The sequence below is a fragment of the Aquila chrysaetos genome, chromosome 3 (genome assembly GCF_900496995.4).
Source record: "Aquila chrysaetos chrysaetos chromosome 3, bAquChr1.4, whole genome shotgun sequence".
Classification (NCBI taxonomy): domain Eukaryota; kingdom Metazoa; phylum Chordata; class Aves; order Accipitriformes; family Accipitridae; genus Aquila; species Aquila chrysaetos.
The window spans coordinates 6,974,751-7,000,914 of record NC_044006.1 but is presented as its reverse complement, the minus strand read 5'-3'; the positions used below and the strand labels follow the sequence as shown (position 1 = coordinate 7,000,914).

The 26,164-nt window shown below is 37.8% G+C and overlaps 2 protein-coding genes and 1 long non-coding RNA gene across 7 annotated transcripts in view; 2 read left to right on the top strand and 1 right to left on the bottom strand.

Moving 5' to 3' along the window:
• Nucleotides 1-22,936, top strand: part of RTF2 (replication termination factor 2) — a 31,998-nt gene extending 9,062 nt beyond the window's left edge. The window contains exons 6-9 of the mRNA XM_030008489.1: nt 13,389-13,502; nt 18,176-18,230; nt 18,310-18,402; nt 20,903-22,936. Coding sequence (XP_029864349.1) covers nt 13,389-13,502; nt 18,176-18,230; nt 18,310-18,402; nt 20,903-21,087 — 447 coding nt within the window. The 3' untranslated portion in view covers nt 21,088-22,936. The remainder of the gene's footprint in view (nt 1-13,388; nt 13,503-18,175; nt 18,231-18,309; nt 18,403-20,902) is intronic.
• Nucleotides 1,546-9,127, bottom strand: LOC115339094 (beta-1,3-galactosyl-O-glycosyl-glycoprotein beta-1,6-N-acetylglucosaminyltransferase 7-like). 5 transcript variants are annotated; one of them, XM_030008486.2, is made up of 6 exons: nt 8,691-9,127; nt 6,060-6,188; nt 5,463-5,594; nt 3,520-4,551; nt 2,953-3,048; nt 1,546-2,173 (listed from the first exon to the last, which is right to left on the bottom strand). In XM_030008486.2, the coding sequence occupies exons 4-6, from the start codon at nt 4,493-4,495 to the stop codon at nt 1,947-1,949; spliced, it is 1,299 nt and encodes a 432-aa protein (XP_029864346.1). In that variant the 5' UTR covers nt 4,496-4,551; nt 5,463-5,594; nt 6,060-6,188; nt 8,691-9,127; the 3' UTR covers nt 1,546-1,946. The 5 variants fall into 5 exon arrangements, with proteins under 5 accessions (XP_029864346.1, XP_040978221.1, XP_029864347.1 ...); XM_041122287.1 differs by having other exon boundaries at nt 5,463-5,556; XM_030008487.2 differs by lacking the exon at nt 5,463-5,594.
• Nucleotides 4,502-5,310, top strand: LOC121233172. The gene is made up of 2 exons (XR_005932044.1): nt 4,502-4,898; nt 5,018-5,310. It is a non-coding gene; the product is annotated as an uncharacterized LOC121233172 (long non-coding RNA).
• Nucleotides 22,937-26,164: the final 3,228 nt, after the last annotated feature.

Here is a 26,164-nt window from a genome sequence, read left to right as displayed (position 1 = left end):
TTGGGTGTGGTTTGGAGAGAAATTAATTATGAATATTGCTATGATTAATACATGCCAGAGACCCATTAGCTTCAGTAATGGTTTTCAGAAGGACTGTCAACAAGCTCAGTGTGAGCATGCTGCTTGGCCTTTTTTTTTTCCTTGCTTTTTTTTTTCCCTTTATTTTCCTCCATAAAAAAGCATGTCCAGCAATATTTAGCCACAAGATAAGTCCTGGATTGTACTTAAAACTGAGTACAGGCCTTTGGGTTGCATTTGTAAGTTTCTGTAAATAAATAGGGACCAGATGGTCTTTCTTTAGGTTAAAGTTCATTTGAAAGAAATTATGTTTCCAAGAAACTCGTGTGGGAAAATGAGCAGTATGGTTCCAGGAACCTGGGAATAAGTTTGTAATAAGAAACTTTCATGTCCTATTGTTGGGTCATTTGTTGATTCATTTGATTTTTGGGGGGAAAAACACTTAAATCTGTAAGTCAGTTTTCTTGTAAAAACTGAGTGATATTTTGGGTGCATATTGGAGCTTACATCTAAATTGCTCCTAGACATTTATTTATAATTTGTAGTTTCTAATCAAGTGAGCTTATAAGTAACAAGATATATCTTATTAGTTCCCATCAGAGTTCATGCAAAATAATTGGGAGTTTATTTGGGTTTACTGGAATGAAACTTCCATCTGCATTCTTGCCAAAATACTTCTAAAGGAGGATGGATGAACAGTCTGAAATCTCACAATTCAGGTTTCTCCTAGTCTCTTTCTGTCAGTAGCACCTAACTAAAGACCTCTGGAGACAGGGTGTAGAGATGGTCTTGTAAGACGTTTAATCCCATGGAAGAGTTGTCATATTGTATGAAAAACTACCACCTATATCCTCTCTGTTCCCTTATATTCCCCCAGTCTTTTTGATTTTAAGAGTCCTGAAGAGGAAAGAGCAACTCTTGCCTGGAAAAGGGCTGGATCCTTGTTCTTTTTGTACTACTGTTCCCTGGTTTTGCCTGTGTTTGTGTTGTGTTGTGTTGAAAGCCATACGGTAGACCAGTGAGTGCTGCATTTGGTCTGCAGAGGGTTTGGGAAATGAGATGCTTGTCCTGGTTGCTGCTAGGTGTCATCTCTGATTGCTGCAGACTGTTGCAAGGTTCAGGGAAGTTCTGTTTTCCCTCAGTCAGGTACACTGGGATTGAAAGGTGGCTTTTCACTCAGTTTTCCTTTGTTCCCTGGCCTCAAATTTCCCATGTCTCCTTGCCCTAAACCCCTGCAGAGACTCAGAAACAGGGACTTAAAGGTAAACATGCATTGCAGGATCCCTACTACTGTTCGTGGCACACACACTGTTTTCATTAGGAGCAAAGCCTGAGTAGTGCAAGAGTGATGTTGCCATGCTACACAATGAAATTAGAAATGCAGCTGGCCATGGGAAAAAAAAAAAAACAAACAAGAAAACAAACAGTGAAATGGACTGTCTGAAACTGGTTTTCACTTGCTTATCTACAAGCTCTGAAATTTTAGCATGAACTTCCATTACTCAAAATAATCTATTTCATAAGACATACACTAGACATAACTTTAATTAACTTGTGCTCTTCATATTTTATCTTTGTTCAGTCATTGCTTCCATTTTATTATTTTCATACCAGTTAGTCCTTTTTCTGGCTGCAGACGTGAGGAATATGTATTTTTCCAGTTAAATAAGTCACTTAAAGGGTTATGAACTTCCCCCATGTCTTCAGTAAATTATAGACTTAGACATGTCATTTTCTTTGAGAATTAACCCATCAGTAGTCGTTGCTCTTTATCTTACTGTAATAAATAAAAACTTTATTTCACTAGCAGACTGGTAGTACAGTATTGTGCTTACTCTCATGCTGTAATGCACAGAGTGAAGTCTATGGCTAAAAATGTTAATGGTTTCTGTCAGTGTTTTGAACACTTGTTTAGATGTTAGTTAAGCTCAAACATTCAGCTTCATGTTGAAGTAGTTCTCTTCCTGAAAACGCCAGTGATCTTCAATTGGGACTTCTGCCTGGTGCAGTACTTTAAGCCTGTAGCGTCTCTCTAGGCAGTCCGTAACAAGTGGATATGTTGCAGGCTCAAATTTGTTGGCAAACAGATGAGGTGACTCAATAATCCACTGCAAATCCCCTAGTCCATAGACACAAATGTCTCTGATGTAATGACCTGCAAAGACAAATTGAAGGTATCTGAAAACAGCAGAAAGCTGAACAGAATCACTTAAAAAAACAGTTTCACTCTATAGTGTTACTAACAAAAATTACCTTTTGATTTCACATAGAAGATCATTGAAATATATCTGGAGGATAAAGCTGGATTTTAAAGATAAAGGCGAGGGTTTGGTTTTATATTTTACACAAGTGAATGCATGTTACCTCCAGCTGCTTCATTGACATGTTGCTCTGCTTAATATTGTGTCTTGTAGTTGGGCATGCTGAAGTTCTGATCTCCTACTTCTATTTGGATACCTGCGTAATCGTGCAGTACTTCACTGTGCTGAGTTTATACAGTTACATATTTTAAATTTTTTTTGCATGCTTTACACATGGTCAGCACTATTCTCCTTTTTTATCTCTATCTTCTTTAAATTGAAGAGATTTAACCCAGAGTTGATGAAAGTGACAAACATGCTTGTCAAGTAAACCCCCTACTCTTCACTGAAAACTGATCAGTCAAGTTAATGCATTGGTAATTGGAGGTTGAAAGAACGGTTGTCAGTATATCGATACTGTGACGATCTATGCAAGAATATATCGGAAGCTATTTAGATTGTATACAGTGGAGTAATTTAGTAGGGTGGCTTGCTGTTTTACTTGATACTTCCAAAATAAAATATATATGACCACTGAGGCACATTTCATAGGTAGTTTAAAGCATAATATGTAATTTGCAATGAATGCTAGTCAATGAATCAAATTTGAATTCATGATCAAAATTCAAATTACCTTTGCAGCCTTTGTGTATGGTTCCTTCTTGATCTTTCCATTTAATGGCCCGTATGTTTCCTTCCCAGTCTGCATTGGGTGTAGCCCCTGGAGCATCTTTAAAAACAAGGTTCTGATAAGATTTTTTCCTACTTATTACAGGGAAAATTTTCACTGCCAAAGACTTTTTAAATGTAGCCACATTAAGTATTTATTTACAGATATTTACATCATATGAACAGGCATCATTCTCAGTTTTGTTGCTTTTTTAATTCCTTGAGAGCATGAGCTTTCATGTAGCAAAAAAATGGTACTCTTTTTAAGTCAACATTTTTCTAGCCTCGTAGCTAATGGTCTGCACCATAAGTAGTACTTTTCTGGAATAAAGCTTTGTTTCTCAGCCATCAGGAGATGTGACTTTTTGAAACGGCAGCATCAAGGCTGGAGAAATTACTATATTTATGCAATGCAACTCAATTAGGTGGTGGTGTTAAGCTCTGAATTGGAGCTCAGTAGCTCTCCGTGTCAGAGACCTTGCAACGCTGTTGGTGCAGGGGTTATTCATAGTAGAAATAACATACATCTTACCATTTAAACGATTCAGTGTGACCCAGTAGTGTTCATCCGGACTGTACGTGTCTCTTGACCATTCAAGCAAATCTTTTGCACGGGCATCAGTCAATATAAACTCTACAAATTCTTTAGTGAGTATGTAATAGGCACTACCAAAATATATTGTCAAATTATGTGGAGGTTTAGCTTTTATATTCTTTGTTGGATACACGTATGACATTCCAGAACGTACATATTCTCTGTAACTAACCTCTGTCCTGTGTTTCATGTGAAGTGGTTGGACTACCCCAGGAGTCATATTTTTACCATTCCATTTACTTTTGATGTATTGTATAATATCTTTGTTTGTTTTAATGGGATAATCTTGACCACATAGATTAATAACATAATTCCACTGAATTTTGGAATGAACTAGATCTCTCATGCAATTAATATCAGCTTGTAATCTTGAAAATCCTGCATAAACAACACTTTCTCTTTTTGAGGAAATAAAAATATTTTCAAAGCAATTAACAATGTTTTGTACAGCAGCTTTATAATCTTTTGGTGACTTGTCATCAACATGTATGCAGTAAATATTCTGAGGCATATAAATAGCTCTTAGCAGCTTTACAAACATTTCCAGCTCCTTGTGAATTGTGATAATGTATGCCAATGAGAAATTTCCCTCTTCATCTGACAGTGGTCTTGTGATGAAATGCAGAGTCTTCGAAACCATGGAGCAGTTGCATGAAGTCTGAATGCAGCTGAGTGGTTTAGGTTGGTGGGTATTCTGACAAAAGTTTCCAATTTTAAAGGCAGCAGTTTTCCCCATAAAAAGAGCTGAACAAAGTTCATCCGGGTAAAAACCACACTCTGCTATGTTTGCATTAAATTTTTGCTCATTTGGCTCTTCAGACAGCGTATCCTTTAGGTAGATAAAAGTGTAGATGAACATACAGACAGCAATGCACACTAAAAATCCTGATTTTGTTGCATCAAGTGGGTTCATCTTTTATTTTCCAGATACTGTCTTCTCATCATAGTTTAATTAAGCGTTCAGATTATCTGAAAGGAAAAGTGAGATAAAGAGAGGGAGAGAACCTTTTTGACTTTTTAATAGATTACATGTTAGTGATACATTTATGAATGTTGAGATTACTCTCTTCCCAGTTACTAGGAGGAACTCTGTGTGCTCATGCTCATGCTGCAGTGTACTCAGCCACTGAAAATGATACTTGCAGAGCCACAAAGCAGTCTTTCTAGGACAAACAAAATTTTCCAAAGAACCCAAAATGGCTTTGTACACTTCATTACTTGAGCAAGCGGGGGCCTAGCCCATCAGATAGAAGTTTCTTCTACTTTGAGGCAATGTATGTGCCAGTAGGTGACACCAGTGCCATAAGTTGGTCAAGGTCTAGCTTTAGAATAGGGAAGGTGTGTGAGCACTGTGTGCTGAGGGGTGGCTGCTGCTGAGATTTCCTTAAGGCCTGGGAAACCTTAAGTTCTGCCAGAGGGCCATAAGTTGGTCAAGGTCTAGCTTTAGAATAGGGAAGGTGTGTGAGCACTGTGTGCTGAGGGGTGGCTGCTGCTGAGATTTCCTTAAGGCCTGGGAAACCTTAAGTTCTGCCAGAGGACCAGAATTCAGTAAATTAAATCAGCAGAAAATGTATTAAATAAACAAAAAGAAGAGACTAAAATGTAATCCACAAAATCCACTGGTTTTTATCCTTATAAAGTCAGCAAATGCTTCTAACTCTGAGAGATTTTTTTTTTTTCTTTTTTTTTTCCTCTGACATCTTTGTATTAGTGCTTTGGAAAACGGAACATGTGGACAACGCTCATTTCTTATTTTTAGCATGTGTGCATAGCCTGAGATAACTACAGTACTGCCAGTATTAGCATTCAGAGATAACTCTGTAATTTACATCACTATCAGCATAGGCTTTTTTCCATTGTGATTTTTTTGTTATGTATACCTTGTTGAAAAGTCAGAAGAATGAGTGCAGCAGTCCTGAATCCCACAGCAATTACATGAAGTCTTTATCCTTGAAGCATTTGGTATAGAACTTCCTAGAGAAAATATCAGGGCTGGGGGAAGGGTCCATCAGCTGCCATTAAGCTTAACAGTTAAATTAAGAAAGATTTTATTTTTATTTTAAAGATAATTATTTTTCTGTATTTAATGAATTTGGTTTTAACAAAATTTGTATTTCACCTGTATTTCATGCTTTGCAGCTGTCAACATCACAAATTATTTGGTTTTACATAGGAACAGAGAACAAGCATATTTTTATAAAGGTAGTTTCTTTATAGGAATGCTATTGTGGTTAGAAGGCTCTTGGTTTTCATTAGAAAGAAATGGAAAATACTTTTTTAATGAAAACTCAGTATGCATCTGTCTTAGAAGCTTGAAAATAAAGAAGGCACCATAGTTAAAGTAGAAATGAGGCATAGAATTTAAAAAGCACTAAGAATACAGAATTTGAACCAAGAGAATGGATACTCTATATTATCACAATTTAAAAATCTTATTAGGCTCTTGGGAAAGAGTGTATTTATCTTATTGTCCTTACTGGTAAGCACTGGATTTCACGCTGGAAGAATGCCTCTTTTCCACTTAGCATTCCAGAAAGTGGAGTTGTATGTTAGGTGAAGGGTTCATCCATTTTGCTTGTGTGTTCTGTCAAGCAGTGCTCTTCAGTCTGCATTGAATGCACAGGCCAAAGAAAAATATGAGGAAATCAGGTCCCAAGAGGATATTTTTTCTTCACAGCTCCTAAGGGATACATTTACTGCGTAAACAAGCTTGATGTGAGTCTGTCATCCATTTGAATGAAAAGCTTCAGCAAACCAAATCCATGTCAACCTTTCAATATTGTGTGGAATGGAGGAGAAAAGGAATGCCATAGAAAGCTGAAAGCCAGGATTTTCGCAGTAAAAATAAAATACGCCAGTGCTGTAGCTTGCTGACAGCTGACTACCAGACCTGAGAATGGATTTGCATAAGGGCCGTTTTGTACCCGATAGCAGAAGTTGGGGAGAGGGGGAGAGGGAGTGTCTGTTAGGAAAGCACTGATGTTTGTGGACCTGGAGTCAGAAAAACTGTTTTATTCCGAGTGAATAATTACTGGAGGAGCATTGAGGTTGTTCTGAATTAGTGAATGTGATGAGATCTCTACGGTATGTCATGGGGAAGGTTCATTCTGGGCATAAGAATTACACTGAAGACACTGGGCAGCTATAGAAATATTTGGGACTTTATACCTGCTTAGAATATAGAACATCTGTACAGAATGAGCACACTTGTCAGGTTTTTTCCTTAAATACATCTTTGTGGACAGGTTGCAAAGGATAGTTCCCTAGGGAACCAAGCTACAACCTGTTTGTTTCATACACTTAAATTTTTATTACCCTTCCAATAATAGGTTTTGGGTTGTTAAGTGTTTACTATGGATTTTTCCTATCGAACTGTGTGGCATCTAGAAGCTATATTTTATATGGTAGCATAAAAGTACACAAACACCCCATTATCAGGTAAGAAGAAACAATTCCTTCTCCAGTGTTAACATGTTTTTGGGGAATGACTAAATGATGAAGTCTTGCCTATGAGAACAGAATTTGACATCTTACAGCCTCAGGGTATATTACAGAATGAAAGCATTGGCTTTCTGGTAGTGTTTTACCGGATTTAGAGCTAGAATTGCAGCTGTTAGTCCCATTGTGTATGAAATTTGCCACTTAGAAGAATCCTCTAGCCCCTACGCTATTGTCTGCTGTCAAGGACTGTGCTACCGTATTTCCTCCTGCCCTTGAAGAGCAAGATGTCATACTGTTGAGAAGATCCACTGTCCAGGCATAACCCAGTCTTGCCTTTTAGTTTTATTATGCAAGAGTGTTGTTATAGGCATTTATTGTTATCGGAATGTGTCTCTGAAACTCAAGTTTTTCTATGTTATGGATAGGTTTTCTAAATCTGGAGGATGAAGTTGTCTTAATTTTTACGAGTGCTGAGAGTAGTGTTTGACATTCTTTGAAAAACAACCTGTTTGTAGGGATTTTCAAGCACCTTTGTGGCTGCATTTATGGATATTAACAGAAAATTGTTTTTGTAAGCCTAAGCTCCTCCACCTCAATTAAAAAAGATAAACTCTAGACACTAAAGTGGAATTACATTTATGCCTGAAAATAAGCCTGTGAAGAAATATCTCAGGTCATCAAGACCCCATTAGCTATATACTTTGCTGTGCATTTCATAGTAACAGATCATTTTACAATTCACTGTTTCTTCCTGCCATAGGATTTTGGACTGCATCATTGCACCTCTAAATACTCTGTTTTGTCTGTACTCCTTCTATTTGCTTAATACTAAAGTTTAGATAAAATTTAGTCTGTATGACTTCATAATTCAGTGAAACAAATGACTTGGGAATACTTCATTTTCTAATAAAATGGTTAAAAGGCATTAACTCCTTATTTTCAAATATTTTTATGTCTTTTTTTTTTGTCTGACAGGTGTTTATGGAGGCATTAGTGTAGACATTTTATGAACAAGTGAATACTAATTCAGTCCTTTAGAAAATTAATGTTAAAATCAGCACTTTTAACTGCTTTTTATGTTGCTTTGCTTTTTGCTTAAACCTGGGTAGGTATGCTGAGTCTGCTTCTGTGTTGTGACATGGATCAAGTAAAAGAAAAAAATTTATCATCGGACCAAATTAATACTGCCTTAGAAATTTTAAATCATTCTTACTTAAAAATATTGCATCGGCATTTACTGATATATATTCAACAGATTTATGGAGGTTTAGCTGTTCATCTTTGCTATTTTTTGTTTTCCTCTTATGTTTTTTTTTCTTTGTGTATTTGACCTCATAACAATTTAAAACAAATACTATGAAAGTTATTTAAACCTTTAAGTTATAGGGCTGTAAGAAAATTAAGTTGCTTGCAACAGAGCATAGCAAGTATTTATAAGTATTGTGATTTTTATAATACAAACAACAGTAGTAGTAATGACCTCCATCCTACTGTACGTCTATGACAAAGTAAAAAAGAAAAAATTGCAGATTTGAGTATTTTTTAAGTGAAACGGTTTTTCCGAAGGGAAAATATTTGTCACTTTACAAAAATTAAAATGTGTTTGTGTTTTAATAAAGATAAAAGCAAAAACCTGAAGTCCTACAATCTAATTTATTCAATCTTACCTTATACAAAATTAGCCAGGAGACGGCAGCATAATAAAAATAGAGAGTCCCATTGTCCTTCAGCAGAATTCAGACAGCATTTTTCATTCTGTCGCTTGTGTGGAGATCTCGCATAAGTAAAAGGGGTTAAACATTAACGTGAATGTTTTCATTTAAGACTTCGTCTGGCTTCCTGCAATGCTTAGCATATTTATTCTGCAGTAATGCTGTTTGGCTTCAGAAATGTCCTCTGCTTCACAATAATGAGAGAAAACTTGAGCTTCTCCAAATTCTGTTGCCACTCTGAGACAGCCTTTAAAGGGCTGAAATCAGACTTTCAAATATGTAGAGTACATTGCTGATGATTATAAATAGTATTGCTTTACCTCACAGGCTTTAACCTCTGCACTGCTAACGGAGCATGCTGAATGATGAGAACTGGAAAGGAAACGAGCCCTCTCCTCCTCTTCCTCCTCCTCCTCCTCCTCCTCCCCCAGTTCTTAACTGTTTGCCTGCTGAAACTTTCCAATTTGCAGCAAATAAGTATAGCAAAGAATTGCCTCTGGTCATTTCTAGTAGCTGGAAGTTTAAAAGATAATAAATGAAATACCTCCTTCCGAAACGGAATGTTTACTGTGTTACTACTGTTATAAAGGTTCTTGGGGTTTTTAATAAGTGAAAAGTTAGCAGCTTAAATTTACTGGAATTAGGAAGCTTTGGGTTTCTAGGAATGAGTAAGAAGGCTGGTGTATTTTGGACACATTCAGATAAAAACAGCGTGCTGGTCAGAAATAAATAGAAAACCTCGAAGTAAATTAAGGCACAGCTGCAGGTATGGCAGATACAAAATGATCACTGACTGTAAGGGAAGCTCTGTAAATAGAGGCTTCTGCTTGGACAGTATTTTTGTAGTAGGTGCTACAACTTCTGAGTAAAAGTTCACATTCTGTGAATTAGTGTGTAGGAGACTTTCCACTCTTCCCAAGTTATCATTTACTCTTTGACCTATTGTATGTCTGAGTGGGGTGGCAATGTCAAAAATTGTGTTCATCAAATCTTACGCTACTGAACTTCTAATGAATAAACCTCTGGAAGAGTACCTCTCTTAAAACATGTTTTTAGTTAACTGTTACAAGAGACAATCTTTAATATAAGAGCTTGTGTGGCTGGTAGATGAATGGCAATATGGTCCTTGGTTGAATAGGATGTCTGTTCAATTCTTTTTCTAAATACTACCCTGTTTAAAGAGGGACAGTCAGGTTGTGGTCATAGATGTTCCATAATCTGGTGGGAATTGTTTTGGAAAAGTATTCATGTCTTTATGCATTTCCTAGTAGTGCTCATATTTAGGAGGACTGCAGGAGTTAATTTACTGTTGATAATTTGGGAAAGAGGTTTCAGGTTTCTCATAAGACATTAAACTGTAACATTGATGTAAATATTTAGATATGAAAACATGTTTGTTGTTTGTATTATATTAAGACTGGAGTAGTCATGGATGGAACTACATTTCAGATGCTGTACAAAAAAAAATATCGCTGTCAAAAGTAGTTTACAGCAAGAAGTACAGTACAACCATATTCTTATGTAGCTGAAACTTAAGAAGAACCATAAACTTTAGAATTCAGGAAATCATCTTAAACCAAGTTTTCATTATTACTAAAAAAACTTTTGTATTTTATTCTCTAAGAAAGATAAGAAGCTATCCTACTATATTAAAATTACTTGAAATTTAAAAGGTCTTCATTATTTGAAAAAGTGATTTCACTATTTCTTTTACTAGTCTGTTTAAAAGATCATATTTATACCTAAGCTAATACGTCGTTTACAGCTCATAATACCTTTATTGTTCTAATGATTTTAATTCTTTGGGTTCTTGGTTTTGGTTTTTTGTAAAGCTGTTTTTTGTGTGTGTATTTATGTACATACACATGGGATATGTAGGGTACATAATTCTGAGTATCAGATTTTGAAGACTTTTTGATCATACCTGCACACCCTTTAAATAATTATTGATGCAAGCGTGTTAAGCCATTTAGATATAAGCAGTTTTGAACACGCTTTTATAATTGGACCCTGAAAGGGCTTTTAGACAAAAATCAAGCCGCTTGTCCAGCATCTCCTTTGGTTAATGTCCCACTCTAATTACAGATTGAATCTTGCATTCAGATCTGCCAGCTGCTGTTCCAGTGCTTTTGTCTGTTTCAAAGTAATTTTCAAGTTCAATCTCATTTTGGAATGTCTTATGCTGCAAAAACTGCTAGGTGCTGCAAAAACATCAAGGAACTACAAGAAGTACCTTCATATGTATTTAAAGTCCCAATATAAACAAGGTACAGCAAGGGGAGACCCTGTGATAATCATAAAACAAAAATCTGCCCCAGAACACCTTAATCTGAAGGAACAATCCTACTGAAATTGCAAAACTGAAATTTCCTTCTGCTTTTTATCTCAGTATTTCAAAACGTTGAGATAGAAATCTTCCCTTTTTTGCATGAAGGGTTACTGAGCTTTTTAAAAAATCAGAATTAAAGCTTTGTATCCAACAGTACCAACAATTAAAAACATGTTTGATTCACATGTGTGATGCAACAACAAATCATACCTACTGGAGTTAGTGTCACCTGGGAATGTGGAGTTGGTTCTGTGCCTGTAACTTGCTGTACTTAAGGTATGTTTAGAAGGGTTTGGTCTCCTGTAATATAATCTGGCTGTTGTCATGGCAAAAAATTATCTGTTTCAGTGAATGGAAAGAGGACACTGTGTTTATTTCCCCATTTCTTGTAAATACGTTTCATTTTAGAACAGTTCCACCTGTGTTTTCCAGATGGGAACCTGGATTTGCTTGCTTTTTTCAAAATGCAACATTTATTGAAATTAGAGTCCTTTGACATAAACTTTTACTGGGAGGAAATTTCCACTTATTTTTGTATGCTTAACAGAATATGTTTTAAAAAATTATTGCAGAAATTACTTTTTAAATCACTGGCCTCTAGGAGGGTGCTGGTCTTTTCATGCTGTATTCAGAAAACACCCCACTAGAAATGAATGTGTAGGGCTGCTTCAGAATCAAGACAGCTGCCAGTCACTCCTGCCGCAGTATGAAGACTGATTATCTGTCTTGATTTTCTAGGTTTCTCACTCGCAAGTGTCTGAGATCATATCATACCAAGCTGGTATTTCTAACACTAGCTCATTGAGTAGCAATGGAAAAATTTGGGCTACTCACCCATTTCTCATGTGTGACTTATTCTGCCTGACTCACTTAATATTCATCTCTATAACCCTTGCTTCTCCTTCATAATGTCTCTGACCACTTGGGTTCAGATTCATTTTTTAAACTGTGTTCATCACTTGAGCAGACTGTAGTCAAAGTACTGTCCGTATGTCCTTTCATTTGTTTAATTCCTACTGCAAATACATACGTAACCTTTCTAAACCTTTGTTTAGAAAACAGAAGAGTAATAACAGAGGCGGGATTATAAACTAATCTTGCAGATTAACAGAAAGCTTCTTCTGGATTTAACAAAATAGAAAAAAAAAAAAAGGAAATTAAGGAAATTGAGATCTTAGGAAAGAAAACATAATCAGTGTGCTACCTTCACCAAATGATTGAAAATGTACGCAGTGAAACATTTGCGTCTTCAACCAGAAAACAAATGTGGAATTACATGAAGCACATTACATGCATTATCCAGATTAATTTATAAATGTACTTGCAAACTTGGTAGTGTTCAGTAAATCAGATGAAGGACAATGAGATGGGAAGGCTGGGTTAATAAATAATGCCACTTTTATGAAACCTTTTTATCCCCATAGTAATTCAAAAAATAATAATACTAAAAAAACCAAAACAAAAAAACCCAACCCAAACAAAAGAGGTTTTCCTGTCTAGCTGTTTGGGAGAAAAATTTCCTGGTGCTGTCTGTTCTACACGTAGAGGAATAACAACTTTGGTGTTGTTCCTAGTCAGTGTAAAGGAAATGCTCCTATCAGTTGTTGTTTCTTGTATTACTAAGTTGAAAGACAAATTCTAGAGCAGAATGGCATAATGCTTAAATCTTAATCAAATGCATTTGTAACTTAAAAAATCGGTTTTGTTTCTTAGCTATGGGGTTCAGAAAATTGAGTAGATTCTAGTTAGGACTACTTTTTTAATCTAGTCACTGTACATTTTATGCTAGTAAAACAAGGAACCCATGAACAGAAAATATACAATGGGACCTTTTCTTTAAAGAGAAAGAATTAGTTAAGAGTGTTGTTTATAAAGGACTGATAGTGATATAAATGCAATTTCCATAGCCCTATTCCATGCAATAGGGCTTTGAAGAAGAACAAAGTATTTTCATATTTCTGAAATTCTTTTAGAATTTGCTGCCCAGATTGATATGCGAGCTGCTTTTAAATGTGGTTGTCAAAAGTTCACAATTCACTAGTACGATGAGTATTTTCCTTTTCGTGAAGAGGGATGCTGTCAATCAGTATTATTTTGCTCAGTGGTAAAAACAACTGAGATTTTTCCCTTCGATGGTTTAGGTGAGAAGACGTATTAAACTGTATTAAAAGAGAAAGAACTACTGGAAAAGACACAGCACCAAGGGAAAGGATTGGAGAGCTCCTTGGAGAGCTTACACACAGTGTTAATTCTAAAAAAGATTCAACAGCATAAAGATCTTGGAAAAAAATACTAGTTTTGTGCTTTTTTTTTTTTCCTTGAAGTGTGGTGTTCCCTTTCAAGAGGAAGATGTAATTATCCTTAATGGTAATAAAGAAGATGTGGAAGTATTGAAGAAAAGAATGGAGGATAGAAGACTTAAAAGTAAATTAGAAAAGGTAATCTTTTCATACATTGTTTAAAACAAAATTAAAAGAACTCTTGTCTGTAATGCAATCTGCTCTTAGATCGCATAGCTTTGCTAATCTTTATGCAGACTGGAGCATTTACTCAGTAAGCTGTGTTGTACTTTCAGTGCTACTTTTAATGAGACTGTGTGCATATTTGCTAATGGCATATTTAAGGTGTATGTACTGAAACTTTTTTTGACTAGCAAGCAGCGCATAGTGCTCTGAAAATCACCAAATTCAATGCTATGGGTAAAATGGACAGTGTGACAGCTGTATTTTCGGGTTTTTTTGAATCAAAGAGCTTGTGTTAGTCAATTCTAGTACTGAGCAAAGTCTTCCCTTTATTTCATATGGTAGTTCCTGTTTTATTGTGATGGCAGGTTATTAGTTTTTTGATCTCCAGGTATCCTCTACTGGCCACTGTCAGAAACACAGTATTGGGATATGTAGATTCCTGGTCTGATTCTGTAAGACCGCTGTTTGGAAATTTTGTCATTTCCTGAGTGATTACTGGCGATGCTAATTTCCACCATACTATTGAGGTCTTTTCGTTTCTCTTTTTTTGTTGTTTTGTTTTTATGCAAAGTGCCATGGAAATAAAGTTATTGCAGCTCTACTATATACTCTACTGTATACTACTACTCTGTGAAGTAGTACTTGTTCTGAGGTACTGTACTGTCAATGACAGTTCTGCACATGGGATGTTTTTCAGCATTGCTATTTTTTTCTGAACTGGCATTGCTATTCTGGAGGATGACAAAGCAAGCAAAAACTTTAGTGGTGACTCAATCCAGAGTGCAGACAGATTTAGTTGAATCTCAAGAGCATGAATCATCATTGTCTGACACTTCCAGCAACTGAGACTTTAGGTGGAGGTTGATCATCTCGCCCTATTACTGCGCTTGATTTTGTCTGCCTGTAGGATTAGATGGCATACAAATGTTTTCCTAGATTGTTTTGAAATGAATACTTGTTTACTTACCAGCGAGCATATGATTCCTTCTCATCATCGGGTCTTTATTCATCTGTGCCAAGACAGCATCATTGGCCCTGGGCAATACAACAAAAGGATGGTTACCTATAGAAATCCTGCTGCTCTGTTTCCTCTCTGTTCATAGCCTCTGCACTTTGTGTCCTAGAGCTTCTGGCGTAAGAGAAATACTGTAAATCTTATGCTGTCTCTTCAGATGTTTTGGGGTTGATTTTTTTCTTTTTTTTTTTTCAGTATTCTCTAATCAAATGTTTGAAAGAATTGTAAAGATAATTTGATGATAGAATATTGTAGATCTCAGCAGATGAGTAATCAGCCCCCAAAATAGTGGTTGTTTGCACTTGATTTTCATTAGGAAGGTGGCCCTAACAAAGCACCTGTAGCTTTGGTTCAGATAATTTGGAATACTCTGAGAGCTTGTGCTGTCCCCAGCTTCTGTGCAATAAAGAAGTGCCACCTAACTGACCTACTACTCCATCTGGACACTCACAAATCTGTGGGACCTGATGGGATCCATCCAAGAGTACTTAGGGAACTGGCAGAGGTCCTTGCCAAGCCACTCTCTATCATCTATCAGCGATCCTGGTCAACAGGGAAGGTCCTTGCCAATGTGACTCCCATTTATAAGAAGGGTCGGAGGGAGGATCTGGGGAACTACAGGCCTGTCAGCCTGACCTCGGTACCGGGGAAGATTGTGGAGCGGTTTGTCTTGAGAGCACTCACATGGCAAGTCCAGGATAAGAAGGGGATCAGGCCCAGCCAGCATGGGTTTACGAAAGGCAGGTTCTGCTTGACCAACCTGATCTCCTTCTATGACCAGGTGACCCGCCTAGTGGATGAGGGAAAGGCTGTAGATGTTATCTACCTTGACTTCAGCAAGGCCTTTGACACTGTCTCTCATGGCATACTCCTTGAGAAACTGGTGTCTCATGGCTTGGATAAGTGCACTCTTTGCTGAGTGAAAAACTGGCTGGATGGCGGAGCCCAGAGGGTTGTGGTGAATGGGGTGAAATCCGGTTGGCGGCGGGTCACAAGTGGTGTTCCCCAGGGCTCGGTGTTGGGCCCTGTTCTGTTTAATATCTTTATCAATGATTTGGACGAGGGGATTGAGTGCACCCTCAGCAAGTTTGCAGATGACACCAAGTTGGGAGGCAGGGTCGATCTGCTGGAGGGTGGGAAGGCTCTACAGAGAGATCTGGGCAGGCTGGATCGATGGGCTGAGGCCAGTCGTATGAAGTTCAACAAGGCTGAGTGCCGGGTCCTGCACTTGGGTCACAACAACCCCACGCAACGCTACAGGCTTGGGGAAGAGCGGCTGGAAAGCTGCCCGGCAGAGAAAGACCTGGGGGTGCTGGTCGGCAGCCGGCTGAATACGAGCCGGCAGTGGGGTGCCCGGGTGGCCAAGGCGGCCAACGGCATCCTGGCCTGTATCAGAAATAGTGTGGCCGGCAGGAGCAGGGAGGTGGTTGTTCCCCTGTACTGGGCACTGGTGAGGCCGCACCTTGAGTCCTGTGTTCAGTTTTGGGCCTCTCACTACAGGAAAGACATTGAGGTGCTGGAGCGTGTCCAGAGAAGGGCAACCGAGTTGGTGAGGGGCCTGGAGCACAAGTCTTCTGAGGAGCGGCTGAGGGAGCTGGGGCTGTTTAGTCTGGAGAAGAGGAGGCTGAGGGGAGACCTTACCGCTCTCTACAACTACCTGAAGGGGGGTTGTAGTGAGGTGGGTGCTGGTCTCTTCTGTCAGGTGGCTGGAGATAGGACAAGAGGAAATGGCCTCAAGTTGAGGCAAGGGAGATTTAGGTTAGATATTAGGAAAATTTTTTTTACTGAGAGGGTTGTCAAACGTTGGAATAGGCTGCCCAGGGAAGTGGTTGAGTCACCATCCCTGGAGGTATTCAAAAAAGTGAGTGGACGGGGTACTTCAGGACATGGTTTAGTGGGCATGGTTGATGGTTGGACTCGATGATCTTGAAGGTCTTTTCCAACCTAAATGATTCTATGATTCTATGAATTGTGCTGAGCACTTCTGTTTCTTGCAGTGTCAGCGGTCCCTCGTGGTGGCAGACAAAAGGAAGTCATGCCTTGATCTTAGGGCTCTGTATGCCTTAGGTGAATATGCAAATATTTTTTGTTAGTTTAGTGGAGACTTACATTACAGGCAGGTACAGTATTTGCAAATCTCTCAGCAGACCTCTTGCATTTCATCCTTAAGTTCTGATTTTTTTTTTTCAGTACTGCCTTGCCTTGCTGCACCAGCTGATCTTTTTGCAGCTAGAACCAGTCTCCTCTGCTGTCACTGGCACCATTCATTCTAATCTGAGATCTGTGAGCTCCAGTCCCAGCACCAGAAGACAATTTCTAGTTTGGGATCTGTTGGCACTGTTGTTCCAACCTCTTCCTCAGTTCCTCCTTTCAGCTAGGGGAGCAGTCTAAGTGGACCGACTGTATTTGGAGCAGGAAGCACAAACTCCTTTTCTTTATGCCAATGAGACAAAGCATAAGGAAGATGCAGCTAGCACTAGTATAAAAACTTATTCAAGCTCAACTATGCCATATGTGCCCATGATTAATTATGTGTAATATATATGCATTATGTATAATATATATGCATACATATATTTACAAACATCTCATAATTCAGATACCGGGAGGTAACTTTTCTTTGTAAATCCACCCGTAATAACATAAGGTGGAAGCAGCCTTAAAAGAGGTCTTTCATGTACAATGAAGGGCCAGGAGAGCGAAGTTTGCTTTTGGACTAGTAACCCTCTGCCGCCACCTTCTGGCTAAGCTTTGCAGCAACATGTGGGAAGGCATTTTTTTCTTGAAGCATGAATCATGTGCTAGACAGCATGGGTTCTCCTAATTCTTATAACACATTTAAATATTTTTTTTTTTGAGTTTGTGTAGCTTTCTTGAAATACATACACCATTCTGAATGTATACAGAGTCATCTTTTGTGATAATAACACCAATGACTGTTTTAATACATCTTTTCTTCTTCAGCTTGGCATTTATATAATCAGAGCCAGTAATGGGATTCTTGTTGCTGTTGTTTGGGGGTTTTGTTTTGGTTTGGTTTTTTTTAATCTAGACAAATATAAATTAACTTGGAAAATCTGGTCCACAGATGTTTTTAAAAAATTTGGGTTAACTATTTGCATCTTTTCTTCCCAAGCCATCCTGCAACAAAAGGCCCAGTTATTGAAAGGTACCCAGGAGGGATTTTGTTATTAACTAAATAAAATAAAGTGGACATGAGATGCAAGATTATTCTGAATTTTTTATTGAAAAATATCTTTATTGATTAGAGTTAACTGTGTCCTGTTTAATGTCGTGCATTTTACTGTCCTGCTATGTGGGTTCAGTGTATCAGATTACCTTAATGATGGTAACACACACTCCCCCTGCGAAGTATACAAACTAAAATGCCGTATCCAGATAGTTTGGTTTTGGCCTGCACGATTTTCTTTAAGGTGCCTTTAAGGTTGCCAAGGTTATTATTTTTCCATATAGAAATAATACCAAAAGTGTGGAGCAATATTGTGAAAGGAGGAGTTCCACTGTATAAGACATAAAAATGTACTAAATGGAATTGTGTGTCTATCACATACAAGTTGGGAATTGTTTATCCTTTCAGTACGTTACCAGATTTCTGCTTGTGTTGTTTCAGAAATCAAAGAAATGTAAGCCAGCAGAATCGGCTTCTCAGCAAGATACCGCTGAAGGTAATGTCACAGTTACAAATTGTGTGCAGCCTTCTGAGTCATGAAACAGATTCATTATTTCATTTTTTTTCTTACATAGAGTCTCCAGGTCCATCAAAGGCTAAGAATGGAAAGGATTGTATCAGTTCCAGCTCTGGGGAAAAGAGGCAGATTATCTTCACCAAAAGTTCAGGTTGGTGTTTATTCTTTAATTGAAATGTGAAAAATGTGAACAAATAGTTCTGCTTTGGAAAATATTGTAGGAGAGATCCTTCTCTGGCTATTTTGAACTATAGTTTTCAGAAGCTACCCTCTCACTTTCTTTTTTTATCTTTCTCAGTAATAAAAGGTCAACTCCTGTCTTCAAGGGAGCTTACTTTTTCAAAGAATCCCCTCTTTCAAAAGTCTGTCCTAAAAGGCTGTCTTTCCAAGCTGGAGTAGGAAGCTGTCTCATGAACATGCACAAATTTCCTTGATCAATAGAAATTGTAGTCAATTTAACTTTTTAATAAAACAGAGCTTTGCTTTACGATCTGCAAAATCTACAAAACTGACGTAGAGAAACTGTGAGGGCTCCTGTTTGTCCATTTTCTCCTTATTCTACCCAGTTTGCCTTTGTCCCATCTGCTATCCGTCATCCTGTACTTTGAGAGTGGGGACTGACTTATTGTTATACTTCCACAAAATACCTAAAACAACAGGGTCTGTGTTCACGCTTGTGACTGGCAAGTGCTGTAGCGATGCAGGTAACTAATAAACATAATAAAACACTTTTCACCACGTTACATTTTTTTTCACTGTGAAACAAGCCAGATTTACTTGTTTATGTCATTCCAATATTGCTTTAAGTTGGTGGGAACCAATTTGAATGAATGAGATTAGGGATTCTTATTCACACAGTGATATAGTCAAGGGTTTGGTATATCTGTTTTATTGACTAGGAGGTAGTGTGAGGAGAATTAGTAGTTGTTTTCCTGAAGTACAAGTGGTCAAGAAATCTGTTATCGCAGTTTATTTCAATGAAGTGTATAAAAATATCCCAAGCTGATGACTTGACTTCTAGTCCTCCGTTTTAGTTGCTAATTTGCTGCGTGTCACTGAGAGCAGTGGAATATAACTTCAGGATGTACTGATGTAGGTACGTGTAGCTACAGAAGTCACACAGCTATGAGTAAACTTGGCAATCCTTTAGTCCAATGGATGGTGCCCTCTCTTTATGTAATATACATTATGTTATTTAATGTCTTCAATTCATACTGATGTTTTCATATGGAACTATAAGAATGGGTACGCTTTAAAAGTCAGTCGGAGGTTTCTCTGTGAAGTATTCAATCGTGTACATTACAGCCACAGAAAAAGTCAATATAATTTGTTTGAAGAATCTGAGAATAGTTAAATGATGAACTGTAGATAGACTATGTGAGAAGCTGGGAGAATTTCCGTCAGAAATGCCTTACCTGCCCCCTACTGTCTGTTTTCTTAAAGGATAGACTTTTAAAAATGCTTCATTCTAGACGATTATAATTGCTCTCGGACGTTTAGGAACCTAGTAATTCTAATAATGTTTGATGTATTTTTCTTTTTCAAGAGTGTAAAAGAAAAATATGCTTTTTGAAATGTCAGGTCATGGGTTTGTGTTTCTGGCAGCAGTTATATTGACCAGCAAGAGACTGAGAGGGAAAATAAAAGGAAAATCCATGGACTGAGGAATGCCAGTAGCATAGGAGTTAATTTGTGAACATGGCACCCTAAGGTTTCTGGACTTGCAGCATACATATTCATTCTTTCAAATCCAGTGTTTGGTAATTCTTTCCAGACAACTATTGGTGGCATTAAAAGCAGCATTCTCCAAATATAAAAAGCGTCTGATCTATGATGGTTTAGGATTGCACATATAATTCCTATGACTACGTGCAGAAATCAGTTAAGTGCATTTTCAGACAGGCTCTCTACTAGCTATTTACATGCCATTGTGCCCAAGTTAAACTAAATGTGTAGAGTTTCTGCGGACATCTACGTATTCATTTCTTTGCACAAGAGACTTGGCACATGCTTTTTAAAATACTGTCCTTCAACTTTGGAGAAGATTAAATAGTTGTTAGAAAGGAGGGGGGCGGGTCTGTAGCAGTAGGTATAGTACACTGAGAGAGTATCAGAAACAGAGGGATGGGCATTTTCCTGTCCCAGATGTAAAATGAAGCAGACCATTGTTATTGGTCATAAATGTCTTTGCAAAGAATAAAGGGAGGAGATAGATTCCCTACGGACAATATGTCACAAGTTTAGCTTTTGTCATTTGATAGCTAATTTCTAAACAGTACTTCAGGGTGGTGGAATACTTTCATGTTTCTTTCTTAAGACTAGAGTTCAGAGCCATTTTTCACTTAGAGGAATAAATGTTGTCAATACTAAATTACAGTGCAAGGGATTTACACAAGCAGGAAAGAATTCCTCTCTCTCCAAGATTTCTAAATGCATTTTGAGCATAAATTCTAAAAGCTAGGAACATGTTTGCTGTTAGGAACATGTTTACTGTCAAGTACAATCATGGGATTTATTTGCAATAGCCCTGAAGAAATGTATATACTTCATCTGTGTACACATTTTTTAAATACTTTTTTCCATCTTTATCTAAATACTTACTAATTGTAAGCTGTTGTGCATGCTTCATTCTATTCCTTTTTCTCCATCAGATAATGGAAATTCATCTGTACCAGGAAAAGTCAATAAGGCTTCTTCTACTACTACGAAGAGATCCATTGCAGACAGCGAGGAGAAATCTGAGGCGTACAAATCTATTTTTACATCACACAGCTCAGCAAAACGTTCAAAGGAAGAGTGTTCCAATTGGATTACTCACACAGCATACTATTTCTGAAACAATGATGAGCCTGATTGTAACATTCATTACTTCTTTCCTTCCCTAAGGCTTTTTCTGTACAACTCTGATACAGAACTTTTGTTGTAATCTGATGTTATCTGGAATTGTTCAGTTTATAAGTTGTTTATAAACTTGTGAATAACTAATGAACTTGTGTTAGTCGCAGTTTCTGTTAAATAAGAAACAGATCACCAGAACCCATGTTGTATCAGCTGATATCATTCTAAAATGATGGATTATTTGCACAAAAATTTTTCTTTTCTTCTCCCAGTTGGATGCTGTCATTCTTAGTCACGCCAGCTAGCGTCCTCAGTAGTAGGAGTGAGGGTAGAAGGATCTGCCTACTGTCCTCTTCTATTGCTATTTGCCACAACTGTAATTATAGTTTTCAATGTATTAGTACAGAAATTCAAACCTTTTGAAACTTTCTGACAGTAAAAAGAGCAATAATGCTTTTCTTTTGTACTAGCTAACTGGGCACTCAGTAAAACTAGTATATGTTTCTTAAAGGTTCTGTAGGTATTTTCAAGTAATTTACCTTTAGATGGAATATATGAAAGCATAATAATTAAAATGTTTGTACAACATTCTTCTTGTACATATCGTTGTAGCCTATTTTTAATAGCAGAGTATTCACTTCTAAACCATTATCTATAAAAATGAGCCTGTAATAGTAAGGCTGTTTTCTTCCCAAAAAGGTTTTGGGAATTTTCTTTGTGGGTGTGTGTTTTAAAGTTAGAAGTATCAGGTCAAAGCTTGCTTTCTTTTGTCAGAGGATCAGAATACAGTGGAACGAAAGTATGAGTTTCCTTACTTTTCTGCTGAAACAGTAAGGTTCTGTGTACATCCCTGAAGGAGCAATTTTCCATTTTGAATTCAGCAGCTTACATGAAAATACGAGCATTTGCACAGGGTGAGAGAAAAACAGGTGGTGACAGAATAGGAGCAGGCAGATCGTAACTGGCTTTTTAGGGAGAAAGGACTGAGCACCAGTGTCATGCAAGTCAAACCCATTGGTGGCTGATGGAGGGAACGCTGCAAGGCTGGAGTTAGCTTCTGAGAACATTTCTCTTTCACTCTGTGGGCAGCTGAAATGTGCTGCTTTTACAACATTTGTAGTACACATCGTTTTATTTTCTGACATAAAATTCTTAACAGCAAACAACTCTTTGACTTAATTGCTTGTTACAGAAAGATGCTAAGCACAGTATGTCACTCAGTCTTGCTTTTATATTTATGCTTTTTATCCCTGTGACGTTGATTTAAATAAAACTTGCTCTTGTCATATGACCATAACACTTCATGTTCAGTTGAACATATATACAAATGCTTATTTTGTTGGTGTTAGAACAGAATAACTTTTTATGGGCTTTCATTTGGCCCTTTCATTCTTAGCTTTTTTCCAAATGCAGGAATCCTTTTAAAATGTTAATGTTCCATAGCAATGATTTAGTGGCTGAATATTTGAATCCAATAATATCTACATGAAATGACCAGAGGGAGGGATGGAAGCTTTTCACCTTCTTCTCTTTCTCTTTTAAAATTAAAATAAGCTTTTATAATCTTGGCGCAAACTAACCAGAATAGAAATGCAGAAAGTAGGAGGCTTTTAAAACCACTGCATGATGTTACATTGTTACCTTTGTGTGTGAAAATGATTAATTATCCTCATAACTTATTTTTAAAAGTGTCCCCATTTATAATTGGCAATAGTTAATTGGGGATTCAAATGTTGTGTTTATATTTGCGTAGGTGGTCTCCATGATTCAAGCATGTTAATGCAATTGCTAGAATTTTATTATTATTTTGATAGGTATAATTAAAAATTGGCTTGTTGTAGAATTTATATAGTGGTAAGCATTTTTGTTTTCTAAACATGTGAATGCATATATACATCACATCAGACAGTTTGAGGTTTACTTGAGCTTCCAGGAAGCATTCAGCCACGTTTTGTGTGCATGTGTGCATGTCTAGTAATCAGCTTTGTTCTCCCCATTTGGTATTCTTTTCCTCTTCGTTATTATCCTCTATTATTTGTTAGTTACAGATAATGAAATTACTGCACTGAAAGATATACTATAGTAGGCCCTTTATTTGCAGTCTAATTCTGTTTTAACAATACATGTTAAAAGTCTTATTAATGTTTTATAGGAGTGCATTTTTCTTCTATTTAAATCAGTTATAATTCCTAAGGGGAATTAACGTAATGCTTTTGATTTAACTATTACTTTGCTAAAGAATATGAGAAAACATAGTATGCAGTTTTGCTTCCCTTTTCTTGATAATGTTAGGCAAAGTCCAGCCTGCTGACTTGGTAATGGTAACAGGCTTTCCTGCTCATTGGGGCATAATAGTGACTTTTTTTTTTTTTTTTTTTCCTTTCAATCTGACCTGTTCCTCTATTAAAACAAGTTCATGACTACCGTGATTTGGTATAATGTACAGATGCTTCATATACACTTGGGTTTATTATCTGGAATTGATAGTTCATGCTGTGCCACTTTGTTAGGATTTTTTTTGGTAGTTTACCATCCTGAATTTGTGGATGGAGTTCTTAAAATGCCTATGGTTTATAGAAGTGTTGTCAGTGACTGATGAGTTCTTTTCCTTCCCATTACAAAAAACAGCTGCGAAGGAATGTGATATATTGTTGGCATGTGATGCAATTCATCGCCACAATTGACTTTTGTTAATGTAAAATAGAGGAGCAAAAAACTGACACTTCTGTTGTTGGCAGGCTGGGTTAGGCAGTTGAGACTGGAACGTTGACTTGGCAAGTTTTAATAGATTCAAGAGAATAGTTTGCTGGAGGATGTTTGCTTTGTTGTGGTTTGCTTTTTGTGGGGGAGGGCAATTTAATTTTCTTTTAATGTAGGTGAATTTGAATGTTGGTGAAAGTTGAAGACTGCAGAAGTCTTAGAATCTGAAACCTATATTTTTTGAGATGCCACATAAGTGTCCCACAGCATTGCACCCATGTGTCTCTCTTCTCAGGAGTTCACAAAACAGTTAGTTTTGTTTCCATGATGTTCAGGCCTTGGCCTCTCTTCTGAAGAGCTTAAAAAGGATTCAGTTAGTGTCAGTTGTATAATAGGGGGACATGTTTTGTGGTGTGGAACCTGCCCACTGGGAACTGGACTGAAATTCACCAACTTCCTTCCCATCGCCCAATAATCAAATGCTGGTCATGAAACCTGGCCCAGATACGCACTAGTGAAAAGGGACTGTAAAGCTGTATATCCTGGTTTACAGTCCTGTGAACTGTCTGTCTTTCTGCACACTTGCAGAACGTTCAGTCCTTTCGATACTGGTACCTCTAAAACTGAAAACCTGAGGGCGTTCACACATTTGGACTCAGCGGAGATCAGCCTGGTATCAGTGTTCAATACCGCAGCTTTCTTCCCTAGTCACACCAAATTGGATGTGATATTGCATGTTGTTTCACGGGATATCCAAAAACTACCCTTTCCCCATGTCCCCAGTGATCCGTACAGTGATCTGTAGCCTCAGACGCTGTGCAGCAGCTACGACGCCCTGCTGCAGCCGATAAACCACCTTGTGCTCACCTGTGCCACGCGCTGATGTGCGAAGAGGACCGGAGGTGCTGACACTGTGGCTTTTTGTCTTCGCGGAGAACGGTGAACTTTGCACACCTCGAGCCTTGCACGCCAAACATCCCAGAGCTGGCAAAGGTGGGTTTGGGGTGGATTGCTCTTTCCTGGCTCCTGCACACCGCAGTAAAAGGTGATTTCCCTCCTTTACTCCCTAACCTCTAGTACCTCCATTCTTTGCGCATCTCCTGCCCTCACCATGTTGCCGGTACCGTCGGCTCTTCCCTATGTGTTTTTAGTAGCAGTTAGGCGGGAGGTGTGTGCTGATCAGCCTGCTGACAGGTAGTGGCAGTTCTGCAGCCTGTCCCTTTTTAAGGGCATTGCTGTTGGAAGTCTTGTCTCTCCAGGCGTTTTTTTTTCCCCCAAGACCTCTAAAAACGGCGTGCCTTCAAGGGTTTTATATCTGTGAATCTTAGTTGAAATTAAACAATGTTTTATAACGTTGCTGGTACAAGTGAGGCTGTAGCAGCCCTAAATGTCTAGAAAATTAGACTAAAAGCCTTCTGACAAAAAGAGTACCCCCAACAGCCGTTGGAAGGCAGAGTTGAAGAGGAGGAAGGTGTAGTATCTGTTCTGGAAAGACTGGTATTTAGTGACATCCTGCTGATAAAATGTAGTTAGTGAATAGTAAGCTTCAAGGGACAGAGTTCATTCTATAAGGATATGTTAAATTTTATTTCCCTTGACTATTTTTTTAGAAGTAATCATAGAACTATCTTCTCTCTAATGGGAATAAAGTTTGAGAGGCATGCAGTGGGAGTATACATGTGGTTTGCAAAGATGGTTGGGAGATTTTAGTGGAGTCTTGGAACCTCTCTGCTTCAGTCTCCAACTTCCATGCCATGAGATCATCACATGCCTGTCAAATTGACTAAAAAAAGCTTAAAGTTCCCTTTAAAACATGATGCTTGTTAGAGTAAAATATTTCTTATTAATGTCCTATTCTTAGCTAAACTGAACGAACACAATTGTCTTTAAGTGTCCTGTCTTGCTTGCTTTGCAGCCTAGACGCCAGTTGCAGTTGGCATATTTTGCTCCAGATTCAGAACTGCGGTGACCCTGCCAAATAGTTTCTTAGTTGCATTTAAAAATAAAAGGGCTGTTTATACGTTACAATCCACAGAGGGTCTGAAATCAGTATGTCCTAAGATGAATACAAATCATAGACAAAAAGTGTTTTGTTGGAAGGCTTCACAAATATGGAACTGATTACTGCTAGACAGCGCAGATTTCCTTCTGTAAGACGGAACTGACATAATTCCTTCCTGACAGCTAGAAATTATAATTGAGTTGGTTTTTTTGTGTTTTAAACTTTATCAACCTTCAAAATGAGCAAGCGGGGTGGAATTCTAATCCATTGGCAATTGATGGGAATTCTGCCTATAAGCCAGGATTTTAATCTAAATATCCATCCAACTGCCCAGTTACTGTGGAGGTACTGCTAACAATTTCATAGCTGTGGT

What these genes read in the sequence shown, in the direction of transcription:
- LOC115339094 (XM_030008486.2), bottom strand. Translation starts at nt 4,495, where the DNA reads ATGAACCCACTTGATGCAACAAAATCAGGATTTTTAGTGTGCATTGCT. An exon ending in CACACTGAATCGTTTAAATG is followed by an intron (nt 3,049 to 3,519) that starts GTAAGATGTATG and finishes TTGTTTTTAAAG; the next exon opens with ATGCTCCAGGGGCTACACCC. An exon ending in CATACACAAAGGCTGCAAAG is followed by an intron (nt 2,174 to 2,952) that starts GTAATTTGAATT and finishes TTGTCTTTGCAG; the next exon opens with GTCATTACATCAGAGACATT.